This window comes from Anguilla anguilla, chromosome 16 (genome assembly GCF_013347855.1).
Source record: "Anguilla anguilla isolate fAngAng1 chromosome 16, fAngAng1.pri, whole genome shotgun sequence".
NCBI lineage: Eukaryota > Metazoa > Chordata > Actinopteri > Anguilliformes > Anguillidae > Anguilla > Anguilla anguilla.
Window position 1 is genome coordinate 15,730,667 of NC_049216.1, and position 20,249 is coordinate 15,750,915.

The 20,249-nt window shown below is 40.2% G+C and overlaps 1 protein-coding gene and 1 long non-coding RNA gene across 3 annotated transcripts in view; both read left to right on the plus strand.

The window, feature by feature from the left end:
* The window catches only part of LOC118214900, a 181,553-nt gene that overhangs the window by 53,566 nt on the left and 107,738 nt on the right, over window positions 1–20,249 (plus strand). The window lies entirely within an intron of this gene.
* Window positions 13,182–15,878, plus strand: foxb1a (forkhead box B1a). Its single transcript, XM_035395192.1, has one exon. It carries the CDS (start codon window positions 13,738–13,740, stop codon window positions 14,677–14,679), a length of 942 nt encoding a protein of 313 aa, XP_035251083.1. The 5' UTR covers window positions 13,182–13,737; the 3' UTR covers window positions 14,680–15,878.

The following is a 20,249-nucleotide window of genomic DNA, read 5'->3' on the forward strand; positions in this document are numbered from 1 at the left end:
GCCCAGATTCTCACGGTCAGCTTGTTTACAAGTACGGAAATGGATGGAGAGCACTTGATCAACAATTTTCAGAAACCATTATGTTTCCTCTAAAAAATGTATGCACTCGGTGTCAGTCAAGGAGCTGCTTGCTCTCGGCAACCGAGGGGCGCAACAGCACTGCGCCAGAATAATTAGGCAGTGTCAATGCTGTGTTCCGAAGTCGTCAGTCTCACCATTATTTCAGATAAACCAAAATATTCCGGTCTTGTCATAATTGATATGACAAAATGCGGCGGGCGATGCGGTTTCTTCTGCCCTTTGATTAGCTATGGATTAATAAGACCTTTATGATCCTCTTACGGCGCCCCGTTTCCCGCTTAGGTTAGCGCGGTCTTATTATTAAAGAAATGAATTAGTGCCTGGAAATGTGTCATGCATATTACCTGACGGCAGGAGGCACAACACGGTGGTCAGCTCCCCAAGAGCACTGTAAATCCTGACGCGCTCTCTCACTTGCTAGCGCGGCCCTATTAAGGCCTAGATGATTTATCTCGAAGCGCGTATTTGTGCTCAGCAACGGGAAATTTCAGTTAATTCAAAACAATGTAATCACGCCCAATTACAGTATTGAAAATGGGTGGCAGATGCGGAAATCGCGGTTCCTTCAGAGTCACTCCTTCAGTTTGCGCTTATTCAACCAGCCCCAGCGCCAGTGCGCGGACAGGACTGCTTTTTAATATACATATATGCATATAAAGTTATTATTATGTATGCATGTGTGTGTGTGTGAGTCTCTATGCTCTTGGATCTGCAGAGGATAGATGTTTATTTGGGAAACAGGTGTGTTGTTTACAGCCTTTTTGGGTCTTGAATCCTATATTTTTTTCATTGCTAATAATAGGGCAGGCAGAGTAGACGAGGAACAAGTGGTACCGTTGTTCAAACCGTCCCACAGAAAGTGCTCTCCTGTCAAAAATCTGCTCTCCTCCTTTCAGTTTGTACCCTAAACTCTCAAAACGGTCTCTAGCCTTTATAGGATGTCGGCTATAGCCCTCTGACATGACTCATCTCATTCATTTGCACTGTTTTTGGCATCACTTGCTTTCTCAATGCATATGTTTTCCCCCCAGTTAATATATTTGTCATTTCTTTATATCAAAGTTAAACTCCAATCTCCCATACAGTTATATAGTGTAGTTTTTTTTTGTCAAGGTCTGTCCTGCTCCCTGGAGTGAGCTGCTGCTGGCTTGGTCCTGGGAGACCGGCCATTTCCCAGATGCATTGGGATGAAAGGCGGGGAGAAAGCCGCTCCCCCCTGCTCCCAGTTGGTTAAGCGCCTTCTGTTCATTACCGTGTCCTAGCGGAACATTGCCGCCCTTTTAAGGACATGCCTCCAACTATTAGGCTCGTATTAAGAGCATGTTCATTAGATAGACGTCTTCCCCTAAAAACTGCCCTGAAGGAAAGCACTGGTAATGAGAGAGTTTGCATTTTCTGTCCTGGACCATAATCACTTCGTCTTCTCAAACATGTAGCAACTGCGCAGTGGCCTTGAGCTAAAACCTGCAGATCAAGGTTACACGTGTGGTATCCTAATGTGAGCACATATAATGATAGCCCATATCCTTCCTGTGTTCCATCCATAGGACTAGAAGTAGCGCATGCGCAACCAAAGTATACAACTGCTTGGACTGCATTTTTTTTTATATAGCGCTTTTATCCAAATGCTTCTTCCCTTCTGTGATCTGTCAGCAAACAAATTTAAAAGCCTTATGCTCTATGTTAGCCAAAGGATCCATCGGCATGTTATGATTCTGTTGTTATACCTTTAAGTCAAGGCATCTAGTGCCTTTTCTAAGTTTATCAGGCAATTATTTATGAAGTAGAGTTTGTTGTACTTCAAACATTATTGTGTATGTGTGTAATGTCTGAGACACCCCTTGTGGTATAATCTTTCTTGGCAAACTGCTTCTCAACTCTGGCCCCCCTCTGCCAAACAACACTCAATCCTCTTTTTATTATCAATAAAAAACCCTGCTGGAAAAAAACCAACAGTGACCAGTCAATTTGTTCCTGGCTTCTCCCCCCCCCCAGCACGCGGAACAAAACATATTTTATGACGTCTCCTGGACTTCACCCGGTGGCCCGCAGGAGATAAAACAATATGACGTCTTAATCCCTCTGTCATGCAAGGTACACACCGTAAAGAAGCCGGACAAGCAAACACCAAGGCAAGGGGCCGGGGGGTTAAGCACACACTTTTGACCTCTGACCCCCAGGCCCCGGCGCACCACGGTCCCTTTAATTTGCTCCCTCTGTCCTGACCTGTCGCTCCCGAGCGCTTGCCGGTAGCCCGAGCATTTTCCCACACTTAACCGGGGAGATTATTTTTGGCATGCTCCGATCAATGCCCCGGCCCACCCATCCCCCGACCCTCCACCATAGCTCCGTAAACCGGCCCCCCTGAGCTCAGCTGGAGGCTGGAGCTGGTCTACCTCTGACGCTTGAGCCTGCGCTAGCCGTTCTGCATAGGAGCTCCCCATTTCGCTTATGAGAACGACAGTCCTACACGTGTCAGGCAACACACATTAATGCAGCTAACATTCTTTTCAGAATAATCCACTGTAATCCTGCTCTTCTGCTTTGTTTGTCATGTTCTGGTAAAGTAAATGAACACATCCCTTGACCAGTGTATTGTACCTAGAATTATCTGTTGTCCCTTGGGTTTATATTTTTTATTTATATCTGTTTAGGAAATGTACTGTGATGCAACTAATAGTTGTATTGTGATTCACTCTCACGGTACATGATTTAATATGATTTTTCACTGTTTAATTTCTACGTTGTTCTGGGAAATGTTCCCATGTCTCGTAAAGACCGGATGAAACTAAGAGGGCAGTGTGCGGTGGACAGGTATATGAGCACACATGGACCAAGTCAGTCCAGCAACTCTCAAAGCAAAAAAAAATAGTAGGTTTTAAAAAATTATTTTATTTGTTGTTTTCAAGAAAGAGCGCGGTGCGCCGATGACACTTGGGCTGGCGTTTGATTCGCACCCGTGCGGCTCTTCTGCTGCCGTTCCGTCCCCCTGGAGACGCGGCGGTCGCCTTCCGAGAGCCGCCACTGTCTCTTTTTTCCCGGAGAAACCGCGGTATTTATTGACCACTCTCCCCGTTCGCATCCGTCAGGCGGCGCGAAAAGTCGCCGCCGTTTTACGAGACGATCAGTTTCCGGCAGCGCCATCCATCACGCGCCGCTCGGAGAACGTGTTACATTTCCTCGTCGCCGATGAATTATGCAGGGGTCAGCGAGCCCCGGTCACGGCTGGTGACACAAACATCGGCCCCAGGCAGCATGCTCCTGTCTCCAGCTGTTCCTCCTCGTATGGATTCAATGAACTGCTCAGAGCCCAGTGGCCCCCCACTCTTATTGATGGCTTCCTAGACTCCCCCCACCCCCCACCCCTGACCCCCTTCGCTGTCATTGCCATGCATTCTCAATCTAGAAAGTTGGGTGTGATTCATCTTCAATTTGCCTGCCAGCCAGCTGTGAGGGAGTGTGTATCTCTGCGTGCCAGGGAGACACCAGATGTGACTAATGGACACAAGTGGATTTATGAGAAGGGCATTTTAGGGCTTGGGAGACTTTCCTGACTCGTGTTCATGCACAAGCTCGAGAGGACTCTAGTGACACGAGGACTGTCACTAGACAGGCTAGGAAAGTCTCGTTGTGTTTGCTATGTCTTCTTTAATGAACAGCAGTACAATGTCCCCTGTGTTTCACCAGTATTGATTTGAAGTGTGAGGACTGGCAGAACTGTTAAGTGTTTTTTGACCGGATAGACAGTATCCATACAGTCACATTTTAAGCGGCCCATTGTGCTGATTTGTCTCGCTATATTTAACTTGAAGGAACTGGTGTTTGTATTTATGTTATACTTGGAGCATGGGGCAGTGGGTGGGTGGGGGAGGGTCATATATTTTGTAACACATATGTATGTACTATTGTGATTTTTCGTTCATTCATTCATTCCAAACTTGACATAATTTTATGGACAACGCAAAATGCCTTTGAAAGTGTTGTTGTCAGTACATGAATAGATTACACTTAAATTCCAGATCGGAAATGAGGAAATACGAATATTGGATTAGCTGAGCTTTCATCGTTTGTGAGTGCCACGAACACCATCACTCTTGTAAAAACTTAGATCTTGCAGAGAGTTTCTAACCGTCGATAGCTTTACCTTATAGCCCATCAAGACTGTTCTCTGAAAAATTAGATTTGTATTCTCCATAATTTGAATGTCTATAAAAATTGTTTTAGACGAATTGTAAGTGCATTCAATCAAACCTTGGGTTTGGCTTTACTCGTAGAACAGCCACAAATGAGAAGAATAATAGGCTATTTATTCAATTCATTGGGCTTAGCCAGATTTTTATCTTTTATTATTATTCTTAATTTTTTTACATTTGGATTTTATTTTTAATTTTGTCGTAGAAATCGTAATTTATGAGAAGGGAGGGTATAAATATTATTTAACATAGCGCCTCTCGTCAAGTGTCAGGTCGGCGCTGAAAGGACAAATGCTGAATGCTGAATTTTCTATGCAACTGTTAGCAAGAAAGCAAGTTTTATAGCCTACTCCTATTTCGACCGCTGTTTTTGTCTCGTTCACACAAATTAAACAGAAGCCTTCATCACTTGCGTAATTAACATTTATTATCGATCCCTGTTTTAAGGGGATTACGTTCGCATACTTGATTTGATGGAAGGAATAGTTTTTTAACGATAATTATTCAAATAATGTGGGGAGGTTCCTATGTACGGTTGCATATGATTTTTTTTTATATACGAAGAAAAATCCAACGCATTCGCCAACCGAAATATGAAAACTAATTCCTATCACTTTTATTCGGCACTATGCGCTTTTTGTAACTTCCGCGTGTCAGGTGAAGTGTACAAAGTGACCTGCTTTTGACCGCGCAACACATTTAAACTCCACGCATCTTATGTCGGATAACATTTTTAAGTTGTTTTCAGTGCGCCGTTTGATCTTGTTTATTTTGTAAAACGAACATTTTTGTGTCTCGTAAAGGCCATATTTTCCAGCATTCACCGTGAACAAGTTATGGAATTTAAGTTTTGAAAAAAAAAAATTAGAGATTAGTGAACTGTTTGCACCAACTGCATCCGCATGCTCTTATTTCCAAAACCTATATAAATTTAGTGGCACTTTCAAGGTTTAAAAATAATTATCTTTAGTTCCTGTCACCACCTGATGGCCAATTAAGGTAACTGCGCCTCATCTAGTGTCATTTTCTTGCGCACTGATTCGATGATAAAACCATATTATTATTGTATTTCTAGGTAGGACCAAAAAAAAAAAAAAAAAAACAGTCAGAGGTGGCTTTTAGGGGGAGGTGTGATTACCGGCGGCTACCTAAATGAACTCGGCACTGTCGGTTAGGTCTCGATTCTGAGTAAATGGGTCGATTTACATTTCAGCGCATAGCCTACAGTAAATATGTAGAGCCTCGTAATTTTCTTTGAGAAGTTGCAGAGTTCTAGCGAAGAGCGGCACCTTCTTTATTTACTCTCAGTCGTGCTTTAATGTAAACAAACCGTCCGTTTTAGTAGAGCTGACAATTATCTGACTGTCAGCGTGTCCCTCAAGCGCCTAGAACAGCTGCGAGACATACAAAGCCAGTTAGGCTTGCTTGTCTGAGTGGATACGGCCCCATTTGAAAACTGTTATAATATAATCTTCTGACTGGCCTTGTTATTGCACCACTACTGAAAGTCGCACCAGATTCTTCGGGTGCCATAGGGCAACCGATGGAAGACGCCTTTTAAGTTGATTATCGTTGTTCGTCCTCGCGCCCGGCTGTAAGAGACATTAATACTAATTATACAGTCACACGTAGTCTTCAAAGACCCAGTTAATCGAGATATAATGAGGGGAGAAAAATGTTGAGAAACACAAGACAAAGCTGAAAATAAAGAGCATTCTTCTCACATTTGCTGCTTAATCGTTTGTGGGATCAGTGGAAACGAACGCGTATTTTGACGCGAAAAAAACTGATCAATCTTGCACTCTCTAATTGATTTTAATGAACTCCTTCTCCGCCTTAATTATCGCCTCGGGATTAGCAGTGAAAAATCTTGCGCTGTTAGTATCTTGTGCGGCTCATGTTTATCTGTGGCTGAACATTTTCCAGCCTTAGACACGAAGTCAGTTTCTTCAGACAGGACAAACTTGGAGAATATACCCCTTTTATTCGCCGCACTGGTTTATGCTCGATTGAGATATCTTTTCCAGTTGATGTATTGTAGAAATGAGTGCCTAATTTATGTGATCAGTCAATTAACTGTAATTCCAGCATATGTTAGAAATGCCCAGAAGGCTTTTCGTTCCCAGGTACTTATTTTGATGTCACTGAGAAGCATTTAATTAATTTTACATGCATATTCATTCTGGGTCTATCCAGTAGCCTCCCTTTGTAATAGAAAATGTAATGTTTATCTTAATAACCTTTTTTGAAAAGGGTAATTTAATCTTTGTCCGAGGTAGACTTGCAGACAGTGTAAAATTACACATTTCAGCATGTAGCACCAGTCATATATAAAGCGTATTATAATAATGTGATAACTTGTAGTTGGCTCGTGACACTCACACGGCGGCCTTTGTTATCACTTTTAGTATTATTATTATATTAAAGTATTATTGCATTTTCGTTTGTTCTTACTAAATCTTTATTTGTTCGCTGTCGAATTTACTTATAAAATGAATAATGGGAGACATTAACCCCAAATACTGTACGTAACCGTTTATTTCGGTTATGGCGATGATGAAAGAGTTGGAAACATTTTACATGCCCTTCTTATTATGCTGGAACTAAGGAAGAATAACTAATGCTACAGTGTGAGCCTGTGTAATGACGTTTAATGACAATATTGTAAAATGTTCACTAAGTCAGATACAGTGGCGAAAGCCCTCCCTCCCCCTTTAATTCTGCAAAGCACTAAAAGGGCTTTAAGCACCGTAATGAGATCTCTCTGTCTGCTAATTAATTGACACTCTCCTGAATATTCATATGCGTTATCACCAATACGTTCCCTAATTGCACTGCCGAACTGATCTCCGAGGAGACGAAACCGCCACAGACTTCATTAGAATAATGTTGGTCTGATTCAGCACTGCGAGATGAGTCACGTGCGAACATGTAAGAAAATACCTGGATGTGATCTTTCTGAATGAGAGGAGCCTCCGCTTCTGCCGCTTCAGACCCGGAAACGCGCTGTTAAATCAGTTTAATCAGGACGAAGACGAGTATTCTAATCATATAGTCAAAATGCGATCTTTTGCGGGACCCCCCCCCCCCCAGCAGTCTGTTAAGTAATCAAACTAATTAAAGGAGGTTTTATCCCTTTTTTATTTTTAAATATCGACGAAGATGTTGAAATTATATTTATATTACAGCTGCTGCAACAACTAATACACTCCTAGTGGAGGTAACAACAACAACAACAATAATAACAACAACAATAGTAATAATAATAATAATAATAATAATAATAATAATAATACTATCCATGCTTGTCCTTTACCTTGGTCGTATAAATTTTGTAATACCACGTTATGTTTATTGTGGTTTTAAAAAGTCTTGGTAGAGTTTTTTTTAAAGGTTTTAATTGCGTATTTATACAAATGTTTGCATTAACAATGTAAATTACACCGCCAGCAGTTGCAATTTGTTTATTCATTAGTTCTTTAAAAAATCTACATTGCCTGAAGATACGGCGAACTAATAATGCGGTGAAATACACATTCAGTTTACTGCTAGCACAGCGGGGCTCAGGGCTCAATAACAAGGTGTCATCAACAGATTGAAAGAACACAGCAGAGCACTCCACGCGAGGTCACGGGCCAGCGACAGAGAGGAACGCGGTGTTTACGCACGCGGGTTGAATACTGTTGCTCACTTCTACAGGTAACCTAAATAGGTGTGGATACGCTGCTTGAAACAGCACGAGAGTAGTTCTCCGGCACGAGCATTTCACGGCTTATGTATTGGTTGTATATTGAACTTTTTTTAACACTGAATTTTCACTCAACTTATGTATCGCCTTCCTTAAATCTGTACAATATATCAGTCTTTTGACTATTTAGTAAAATAGTTAAAAAAAAACGAAATCTTTTTCGTAAAATAGTACTTTAAATATGTTGATATATATCGCAATATTTTATGCATGGTATAGAATTTTTTAACATTTTACCCCTTTTAATGCCATGAGAATGTTTCATGTGATAGCTAATTTGTATAGCATCGGCAAGTTGCAGCACCATGTAGAAGCACCATTGTGTGTGCATGTTTTTACATACCTCTGTGAGACGTTTCTCAGATACACAGTTTATAGGTTTGAGGTTTAAGGTTGAATTACACATTTAATAAAATCTGGGACCGTCTGTGACTTGTCGAATCTGGCACTGGTTCTTTCGTTGATTACTTTTTTCTTTGGGTGGCGAATTTTAGGCAGTAGCCCTCATGCGGATTCACAGTAACGTTTTTAGTATCCTAAACCTTTTTTAAAAATTATTATTATTATTATTATTATTGTTGTTGTTGTTGTTGTTTTTGCTGTTGATATTGTCAGTTATTGTTATGCTAATTGAGTAGCTGCCATTTGTCCATTTGTCAGCATTTATTCAATGTGCATTATTTGTTTGTAATAATGCACATTGTTTGTAACCTTCGCACGCACGCACGCGCACACACGCGCGTATTCATTGGAGTCAGTGCTGGTGACCAACAACCAACACATGTTGATTCAGGTTTATCACCGGAATATATTTGCATTTATATTGCACGCCTGATATTCACTGAAGTGGAAGTTTATAATGTGGAGCCTCACATTATTTTTGGTATTCAGAAGATAAGTAAACGACTGTATTTTGTGCAGCTGGAACTATTTTCATATTATTTCATTCATATTTTGGCATCTGGTCGTCTAAGCCGTAGTCACTACGTAATGACATTCCAACATTTAGTTTCTGGCACCTTATGATCCCTGAGGGTCTGGGTGGCAGCCTATGCCAACTTGATTCAGTTTTGACAATGTTGTTTAGCTATCATTTGCTGCTTTAGAATGAATGGAAGCGATCCTCTTTTTTAGACAACATTTGTTTCTTATTGTGTAGCGGTGGAGCAGTTGAGGGCAGACGTGTGAAAGTGCCTGTTTGATTCTTTTTCATCCCTGTGACCTCAGTCTTTGTGACGCGTCACCCTGGGAATGTCACGCCTCACTACTTTACTTAAGGCTGCTTCAGAAAGTGCCTTTGTTTCCCCTTTTTTTAGGCACACACAAAATTGTTCTCAGTCCCCCCGCTGTAAAAGATACTTCAGATTGGAGCTCGGTTCACAAGTGCAATGCAATTTGGCTTAGCCCAACCTTTGTTCCGCTTGTACAAATGACCAAACAGTGCACACATTATACAGTTGATCTACTGCTGGCTGAACACAAGACTTTAGGAGCTGGGAGAAAGGCGAGTTAATCTATTCAGAATCACGGTGGCATTTTCAGTGTGCCATTCGGGCAAGACAATAGCCATGGCTCGGCGTGGAAGCGGAGAAAAGTAAGGAAAAACTTCAATGAGCAAATACGCACAGCTCTCCCCATCTCAATTGGTTAACCGTTAAGTTAAGGACGAGCTGATTTGCATGACAGCTGCGCAGACACCTTATCCCAAAATTCCAAAAAGTGAAATGTGTTGGGTGGTCCGTAGGCTCAGGTTGATACTGTGGTATTGTGCGTTTAATTAACTGTGAAAACATCCCGGGTTGATTCACCCGTTCGCCGGTGTCCATGGGTCACGAAGAAAAGAAACAGACGATTGTACTATGAGATTTCGCAATATTGCACAATATTGCGATAGTATATATAACGTAAATGATTTTCACGGCTGCAGACCGCGGTGTAAAAAAACATAATCCCTGGTATATTAAATAGCATAGACGAGAAAATAGTCTCGTTTTGCCTCAAGACCAGGGACATGTAATGCTATCCGTGGTATAACACACTGAAATAATATTCTCGGTTGGCTATGTTGATATACGTTCTTAAATATATTATTATTGGTATTGTATTCTTTTAACGTGTGTTAACCTATTATATGGATCAGTGAATTGTGGGTTAAGGAGTAATGATGATAGTTAAACTAATAATAAGTCTAATTTGATTTCCAGGCCCCGGTGCTTAGTGGTTTACTATTTGAACTTGTATAATGTTGAGAATAAAGTTTGTTGTGGTCTGGAAATGGTGAGTGAAATGGTGTTTAAACCAAAGATCGACTTTCTTAATTAAAGTTATTGATACAATCCAGTTACTTTACACTTAATTCACTTAAGTGGATTGATTAATGGGTGCAATTATCAACAAGTGCCTATATTAATTTTCAAAAATCACATTTATGACAGCCTTATTATATTTGTAATTACTATGGTATCATCCATAATAACGAGCATGCATTTAAATAAACCTCATCTATTTTCTATTGACAAAATGTACTTTGACAACATGGTTAAGATGAACCAAGTTACATATAACAATTAAGGTATTGTATATGTTTGTTGTTCTTTATACTTTATGGTTAAAGCAAACATTCCTGTCAACGGGAATGCTTGTGCATTCACGGGCCTCTTTGGATAGAGTGTACTGATGGAAGAGGTGAAAGATGAGTAGTTTCACACCACCGAAGTGGCAGATTTGGTGAAGAATACTTGCACTCTCACAAAAGACCCAGCGTGTTTGACGTCGGTTCCCAGAGGCTGCCGGATCACTTCGGTAAACTTCATATGAAAAGCCTGGAAAATTGAAATCCTGTGCCCCTTTTCTGCCAATAGACAAACAGAAGAAAGAAAATAAAAAAGTACTTCATGAAGAAGATTGGGGGGGGGGGGTGATGGGGGGGCAGGGGGAATCAGTGAGATGAAAGCTGCAAGCTCGAGACACAGCGCAGAGCTGACTTCCAAGACGAGAAAGGCTGTTTTTGTGCTTGGTATTGTTCGGCAGCCTAGGAAACCATAAGACGCTGGTTGGTAGTTTTCTCTGTTTTGTAAATATTAACAGCTCTGTGAGACTTTTTCTTCTTCTTGAGTCCCCCCCCCCCCCCCCCCCCCCCACACACACACACAGACTGACACAAACTCTCTCTCTCTCACACACACACGCACACATAGCCTCACGATAAGTCAAAACTCATTCATTCCTTTTTTTTTTTTTAAAAAGTGTGCATCTTAGTATTCACGTTGAAACAAGTTTTTTAAGCAGTATTGTACTTCTCACTTGCGTGCCCGATTATTTTAGAAATCAGTCAAGATGTTTATGCAGTGCATTGTGGATTTATGGAAGAAAATTAGCATAAATTATGAGCAAATCCGCGAGCGTGTGTGGTCTCTCTTATTGCTAACTCGCCAAGCAGAAAGGCGGCCCTTGGTGATCTTAGAAAAAAAAGATTGAATGCCCATTGCTCAAAATAGGCTTCCATTTGGTTTTCACATTCATATAATTGACTTATGGGTATTTTATACAGTTTTCACAACGCCACCCTAAAGACTTTATTTGCATTTCTGAAGCACTTTTCAATTTGCTTTACATAAACACAAAAGACTATGTTTCCTTATGAAGTTTCATCTCAAGTCAAGCTTTCCTTTGCTTTTGTGGCGATATAGGCTATGCGAGGTTTCTTTTCACAGTTGCTGGTTCATCGCCTATTCCCCGAGAAAAATACTGAAATGTGTGTAGTCATATACGCAATAATCTAAATAGTGTAATTTTCACGGCCATCTTACAATGTGAATCATGAATTTAGTTTCTTGTTGGAGTGTTGTTATAGTGATTTCAGTAATGCAATATAGATAGAAACTGTTGCCAGTTGTGAGTTTGTTGACACACGTGTCAACCTGAGTTGTCAAAATGGGATGAATCTTGAAGCATTTCTCTTTAACCTACAAACATCCCCGACAGATGCAACAGACAGATAATAGAAAATAGCGCGTATTGATTAAAAAAGAACTAACATTCATTATTGTCCACTGATGTAAATGAAATGAACGGCAACAAAAATAGAACTGAAATTTCGAGAATATCCTGTCAACAAATGTGAAGTGGTTTTACAAGTGTTTCAGTTCATATGAAAAACGTGACCATGCATTTAAAACGAGGCGCTTCAATCCAGGTCTGAAGACATTTTAATAATAATGGCCGGATTAAAATTCTAAAATGCGTCCTGTGTAAGTTAAAAATGTAAAGTCTGTAACAATCATTTTCGCCTTAATTCCTTACTATATTTGTAGAATTTGCGAAATATTATTTGTGTCGATGCAAGTGCTGAAAGTTTAAAAATATATTCTTCCATTTTCTCAGGGCAGTCATCCATTTTGTATGACAGTACGATTTAAATAGTTTCCTAGTAATGACAAAGTGGCAGTACACACAATTTGCATCAATATACATTAATTAATATATGTAGTAGCCTATTGCCCTACTTCATTGTAAAATTCACACACATGTGTAACGTACGTATCCATTATAAATAACGTTTTGGCTCATTGAAATGCGCATTAGAACATAAATATAGTAAATATAGTAAATATTATTATAATAATATAGTAATATTATTACTTCACATCAAAACAATATCTCGTCTTACACTAGACGTTTAGTATATGTTTGCGGTACAACTCCATAATTGCTAATCTTGTAAATAACGATATTCGATGTGCGCGCTTCTTCGCTAGATAGAATAGAATAAAATAAAAATAAACCTGACTTTCACAAAGCATTGACATGACAGCAAACGACAGAAGCTGCGGTGACACAATACAGAGCAAACAGAAAACCAGTGCCAACCAATTTCCATGTCAAACATCCCTTTGCTTAGTAGCTCCATTTGTAAGTGTGAATTGCAGGGCTAAGCACCCTGCGAAGTCCACAGAAAGGTTAGCGCATACCTTCGCACACTGTTACCGGGTGCCATCGCACTTCAATTCCGGTTGTTGAGCCTTTTCACCCCTTTGCTCTGTCTTCACATGGAAATGATTTCTATTGGCCCAAGGTGTCCATGTAAATAGGTGTAAATGAAACCAGATTATGCCTCTCTCTCTGCCCCCTCCTCCCAAGGCGATTGTCATGTGATTGCAAAGAAGTGGCACATTAATGAAGCGCCTCTACAGGGGGCTTTTCTGCTCATGTCACCACGTAAAACTATCAGATGGTTAGAGGAAGGACATGGAGGCAGCTACTTAGCTCATCTTATCAAGAAAGGGAGAGGAGATCTGCTCCATTCAGCTTGTGGGAAAAAAGAAGCTTACTGCCGCTTGCTTAAGTAAAGATCACAGCTCATCTAAGAAAAAGCAGACTGTTTTCTTAGGACGCCTTACAAGACCTACAGCCTTGGAGCGGTGGACGCATTTCCCTGTAAACAGTGCATCGACTGCTTACACTGAGAACTTTCAACAACTTTAAACTTGGGCAAACCGGTTTTGTGATATTTTTACAAATAAATTATATTTGGATGCACCAAGCTTATTGTGCTAGTGCCCAGATATTAACACCGAAGACGCAGAATACTGATTTTTAAAGAGTTTTCGGAAAGGTGAAAGGCTTTCAGACCTGACACTTGGAGGAGGAACGCTGCCTTGAAACCAGAATTTCCCCTCTACATTTTGCGAAGAAGAAGAAAAACATTCTGCAAAGATGCCTCGACCGGGGAGAAACACTTACAGCGACCAGAAGCCACCGTACTCCTACATCTCGCTCACTGCCATGGCTATCCAGAGCTGTCCGGAAAAGATGCTTCCTCTTAGCGAGATATACAAGTTTATCATGGACAGATTTCCGTATTACAGGGAGAACACTCAGCGGTGGCAGAACTCTCTGCGGCACAACCTCTCTTTCAACGACTGTTTTATCAAAATCCCACGGCGACCGGACCAGCCTGGAAAGGGAAGTTTCTGGGCGCTTCATCCCAGCTGTGGGGACATGTTTGAGAATGGCAGTTTCTTGCGGCGCCGCAAACGCTTCAAGGTGATGATGACATCAGACCACTTGGCGCCCAGCAAGCCCTCGGACGCTGCCCATTACCTCCAACAACAAGCTAAACTCAGGCTCAGCGCCCTGGCAGCTTCCGGTACGCACCTTCCCCAGATGCCCAGCTACAACTTGGGAGTGTCGCAGCCGTCAACTTTCAAGCACCCCTTTGCCATCGAGAACATCATTGCCAGAGAATACAAGATGCCAGGCGGGCTTGCGTTTTCCACCATGCAGTCCATGTCTGCCGGCTACCCTCTGCACAACCAGCTAACCACGGCATGGCCCCACATGTATAGCACCAGCGTGATAGACACGGCAGCACCCATTTCCATGGCTAGCAGTGATTATAGCGCTTATGGCGTGCCTATAAAGTCTCTTTGCCATGGTGGACAGACGTTACCGGCCATCCCGGTGCCAATAAAGCCCACGCCGGCCTCGGTTCCAGGTCTTTCGGCGCTCCCAGCACACATCCCGGCTTTCCTGTCGAACTCTCCTCAGTCTCTCAGCCCTACTTCTCCTCAGACAGCTACCAGCCAAAGCAGCCCGGCCACCCCGAGCGAGACGTTGACTAGCCCCTCCGCGCTGCAGTCTGTGGCTGTGCACTGACAAGGGCAAGTTTCCGGGACCTGAAAATTAGGCCTCCAGGTTTTTATCAAGTCCAAAGTTTTATTTTTATCCTCGCCCATGAAAACTAACACCGAACAAGTAACGTCTACAATCGTCAAGGCAAGAGATTTGTGGTTTGCAGTAATGTTTATTTATGTATACGTATTTTAAACTGTGTGTTGCTTTGGATGTTGTCTTATCACATGGGTTGAGTACAGTTAATAGTGACAATGTTTTTTCAAGGCACAAGTTATTTAATTGTTTTTACTGTTCTGCAGGTATATTAAATTGTGTGGTCATTTTGAAGGAGTGGTTGCTAACACGTTGAATTACTGCGTGCAGTTTCTTCTGTCTCCTGGATTTGGCGTGAACAAGTATTAATTTACTGTACTGTTGCCCGTATGGTTTGAAGATGTTTTACGGGCAACCGAAGAAAATCATTTCAATTGCAAATCGAATCATAGTTCTAAGGGAATGTATTTCCGTTCGTCATTATTGTTGAGAATAATTAATAATTTAAATATGAATGAACTTTGTTTATTCATTAGGCTAATGACCTACAAATGTATTCCCTTGTTGTTCACTGTTGACATGAATCTAACACACAGAATTTGTGTTATTTAAAATATGAACTGCAAAACACAAATGTTTTATTGAGCATTCGTTAAGGTTGATCAATTAAATGAGCATTTGTGCAAAATGATATATTAACAAACTTTTAAAGCCCTTGGGATGCTCGTTGCATTTGGTATACCAAATACCTAGTTATTAGATATATTGTTATTGATTATAAAATAAGGAACAATCACATATAACATTTTTTAAACATTCAAACTTGAAATATAGTGATTTAAAGGGTACGAAGGGTGCTCGATACATTGGAAATAACAATGTAAATTATTGCAAATAAGTAAAATTAAAAATGTGTAAAATGCACTTTTTAGTTAGATGTTTAGATTATTTGTAGTTTGCAGAAGAAATGTTGTTCTGTGAACCACTTAATTTAAAGCAGTGGTGACCATGTGTAATAAATGCTGTAAATTTGTACGTTTTCTGTATAGATAAAGCATGCTATTTCCCAACTTTGTGTTGTTCTTGCTGCAAGCATGCGTGCTTTTAAAAAGTGTGCGAAGTGTCTGCATTAAATTATAAACTTGGTCATCAAATATTTTCTCATTAAAAGTTACCTAAACTTCCAATATATGCTTTGTGTATTCTGTAAGAATAGATTAAATTTTCACAAAACGAATCTTTTAGCATTTCAACATTAATTCATTTGATTTTTAACACACATGCACACACGCGCGCGCACAGACACACACACTCACACACCTGCACACACATCAGGCAATCATATAAATAGGCAGGCGTCGTACACATGATAGCTTAAACAGTGTATTATTATTATTATTATTATTATTATTATTATTATTGGCCCTGTTGCTGCTCACTGTTGCAGTGGCGGTTACGTATGTTATTGTGGCTGTTTCCTGTTGCTGTCTGAAAGTGGTTAAATTACATTACCTTTCTCTAATGAAGTAATGCAGTTTTATTTTACTAGAAACAAATCTCTTGTTTTATATTGTGCCCTGTGATGCATATGTGGAGGGCTTAATGCAATAGGACGTTTAACTTGTTTTACTGTAGTAATTTATTGGTGTCTGGGAAAAAAAAAGAATTCTGTGTGAAGGAATTGAGGCTAATCGAATAGAAGAAGCTTTGGATTTAAAGTGAAACACCAGTCTAAATGCAGAGGTTCCGTTTTTATTGGTTTATTTTCGTCCTGCTGGGGTAAATGTTAATTCAGGTTCATAAACTAATTATGCATTACGCTTCATTATAATGTAACAATGCGGCAAGTTAAAACTGTTTGGTCATTCTGCAGTGCTGTAACGTGCCTAGAAATAAAATACATATGACCGTAAAGTGCACGGGCCTAGTCCTTGGCACAGGAAAGGGCGCTAAGTTAACACTTCTTAGACGATGGGATTCAGACTTCCAGACTGTTATGGAACCGGATCCCGCACGAACACTCACATAGAGGGGTGGAAATAAGTGAATCAAGCGGTTAATTAAAATGCATGGAGCTACTACGCTATAGTCACAGTGTGGACAACTAAACTCATTCATCAAGCGTTACGATCACGATCGCACGATCGGGCCAGCAGACTCCACTGAAGAACTATGCTCTTGTTGATGGAAGATTTTCTGTGTTATGTACTTAGTATAACTTCGCATATTAACCTAAATGAAAAGCGCTGCGATTTACAAATCTGCCAGAGCAAATGTTAAGCCTACACGAGCAAACTTTAAATCACTTTCATCAGGAGAAAGCGCGAATATATAACCGAAATTGTAATCCGTGTTTTCAGGCATCACTGTGTACAACTAATGTCTACAATAAGTTATCGATGGCTGTGCTTTCCGGTGTGAATTCCATTCATCTTGTTTAAAAAAAAAAAAAAAAAATATTCCACGAACAACAAAGTTTGTTGTTTCCTTCGTCTTTTCGAAGCTTCGCAAAACTTGGGCCGTAATATTTTATTTTGTGCGGACTGGGGGGAGGGGGGGCTGCCGGGTAAAAGACCGAAATCTATTTGTTTCTTTAAAACTAACAACAAATTATCTAATTAATATGTTTCGAGCATGAAGAAGAGGAGGTTTTAGACCGCCTGCCGAGAGTTTGACAATAGCCCAGGACCCCACTATTGGAATTCACAATCGCGACACATCTGTTTCTTTATTTTCCGCTATTTGCATGTAAACTGGTCTCGAGATCACTTCAAACACGGGCCACATTATGAAATATGCTCTTTGGTCAAAATGCACCTCGAACCTGAAGCTTTGTCTGCTTCTCACCACGGAAAGCAAAAGCCCATCGTGGAGTATTAAACAAATATATTAGAATTCCGTCACTTTATGCAATTGAGTAGTTCAAATAAAGGGTCCCGGCCACTTCATTCACACTCATTCACTTGAATAGAAAATGCAAAGAATAGCAATCTTAGACAGGGCCACCGATGTAGATTTAGCCTTTTTTCCATGAGACAAAAAGACTGATTTTCACAAACACATTGCTGACTGGGGGACTAGGAAACGAGTTCTGAGACCCCTTTGGAATTTAAATTCACCCCCCCCCCCCCCTCCGCCCCTCGAGTCTGTTTGCACAACAGTGCAAGTTTTTTTTTTTTTTACATTGTGTCTGTTGTATAAATGTTTACTGCTGTTGATGGTGCTTTTTAAAAAAATGAAACAAGCTTTACTTTAAGCTTATTTAAATCTTTACTAGGTGTTTTGTTTTGGTTTTGGACAATAAAACCCCAAAAAGAAAAGGCGAACAGAGCTTTTCACCAAGGTCTGTACATTTAATATTTTTGGTTCTTTAACGGCTGCTATATGTGTATATATATATATATATATATATATATATATATATATATATATATATATATATATATGCATACATATATACGTGTGTGTGCGTGCCCTCCCTAATTTCTCAAGTAAATTCTTATTTTACTGATAAGGTAAGTATGCTTGTACCTGATGCCCCTATTCGCTCCGCAAAGATAACCGGTTTCCGTTAATTATAGTACCTCCTTTGGGAAAAATTATACACCAAAATTAATGCACACCCAGGGAGAAGTCCATATGCAAACTGTTCAGCATCAAGCGTATCTTCATCCGAGTAGTTCGCATGAGAATGTGCCTTTTATTATTTTTATTATTTTGATTAATAATGTTGTTGTTGTATATTATTTAAACCTCACACAGCCGAATGCAAAATAATATTTACCTTTTTGAAAATCAAAAATGGTTAAGATTTGTCATGTTTTATCTCTGATTCTTGCCAAAGAGTGGGCTCAGGACGCCCCTTAAATTTTCAACTGAATGACTTCGTTTCTGAACGTGCAAGAAATTCACTGCTATATTCATGTCTTTTAACTAACGCATGCTTCTCGTTATTTTGAATCCCACTGATTCACTGAACGCTTGAATTATGTGCACTGCTGGTCAGTGACCAGTTACTTTAACCCTTGTTTAAGTTTAATTCTCAGATAATTTCGTTCATATTTTCATCATCCTCTTCGACTTGTTCTGCGCTGAACGTCTGTTACAGTTGTTAAAAACTTTCAGTGGAGTTACATAATGTGACTTGTCTTGAATCACGACTGTTGACGGCATTTCGGTGTAGATTTCATAAATATGCGGCATATTAAATCCTGTCTGTGATGTCGATTTATCACAGTGAAGGATCTCCCCCTTACACCTTTATTTCAAACCAGGATGTGCCCGGTCTTGTTTCAGGTGCCAGATAAAGTGCAGGAACCAGATTATCAACATAGAAATATGGATGAAATGCATGATGTCAAACGAAGTGTTGCAATAAAACCTGTTTAGAGAAGAAATTGGGCGAACCAAAAACTTCCTTTATTCTTAGACAACTGAAATTAAATACTACATTTTTTTCAGCACATCATATGGATGCTTTATGTGAAGAGTTTAAGTGTATTTCAGAAGCTGATTCCTGATCATCTATCATATCACACTTGACATGCCTTTATTTTTTGTTCAATCTAAATTATAATATTGATAAATACTGAGAAGAGCACGGAACTGGTGCGCATGCTCTTCTCAGCACATTATCAATATAATAATTTTGCGACTGTTATGCTAACCTGGTTGGTCACTCACCCAGAAATTGTAATTCTTTCTCTGAGGCAGTAGCTGATGACAAAATACTTACATGTACATTAATATAGTAATGTACAGCTGTTACTGAATGCCACAGCGTTGTGGCAATGGACAACACCCCCTGTTAGCTGTAAGATCATGCAACTCTGGAAGTGGACAAGATGAAGCGTGTTTTTATCAGTCCCAACTATCCAAGATCAAAGACTGCAGTCTTTGCGTCAGCATAATTATGTTACGCTTTAACACGTTACACTCGGACTTAAAGCTTTACATTACATTACATTACAGGCATTTAGCAGACGCTCTTATCCAGAGCGACGTACAACAAGTGCATTAGTTCAAGCTAATCAGTGTTCGCTAAGTTACTTGGAAAATCTAGCAAGCTAAACTACCAGTTAGCCTACAAGAACATAGCTCAGCTATATAAAAACTATACCTCGGAGAAACATTGCTAGCTTAGCCGTAAGCTATGGCAAAAGTAGCTTGCTATATTGAATCTGCTTCACCAGAAATTGTTATAGGATGCGACTCTGGGATCGAAGTAACGACAGAAACAACTGGTAGTCAATAAAATCGGCAGGCAATATACTGCACAGTGAAACTTCTGCTCCTAACTATTACATGGAAATATGTACATTATCTGCCTGTATGAGTATGTATAAGAATTGTGTGTGTAAACGTGTATGTACCATTGGAGAGACTTTCTTTTAGGCAGGACACGAAGCAGACTTATTGTATCCATGAAGAGTAGGCCAACTACGGGGTTTTGTGGGATGTCGTTTCACTAAATTTTCATATTTCCCGATTCCAACCAACCTGTGAACGTTAGACTTGCACACTTCATTTGATTCAGTAGTGTTTTTTCTTTGTGCTCG

Coding starts and splice junctions, on each gene's coding strand:
- foxb1a (XM_035395192.1), top strand. CDS start 13,738: ATGCCTCGACCGGGGAGAAACACTTACAGCGACCAGAAGCCACCGTAC.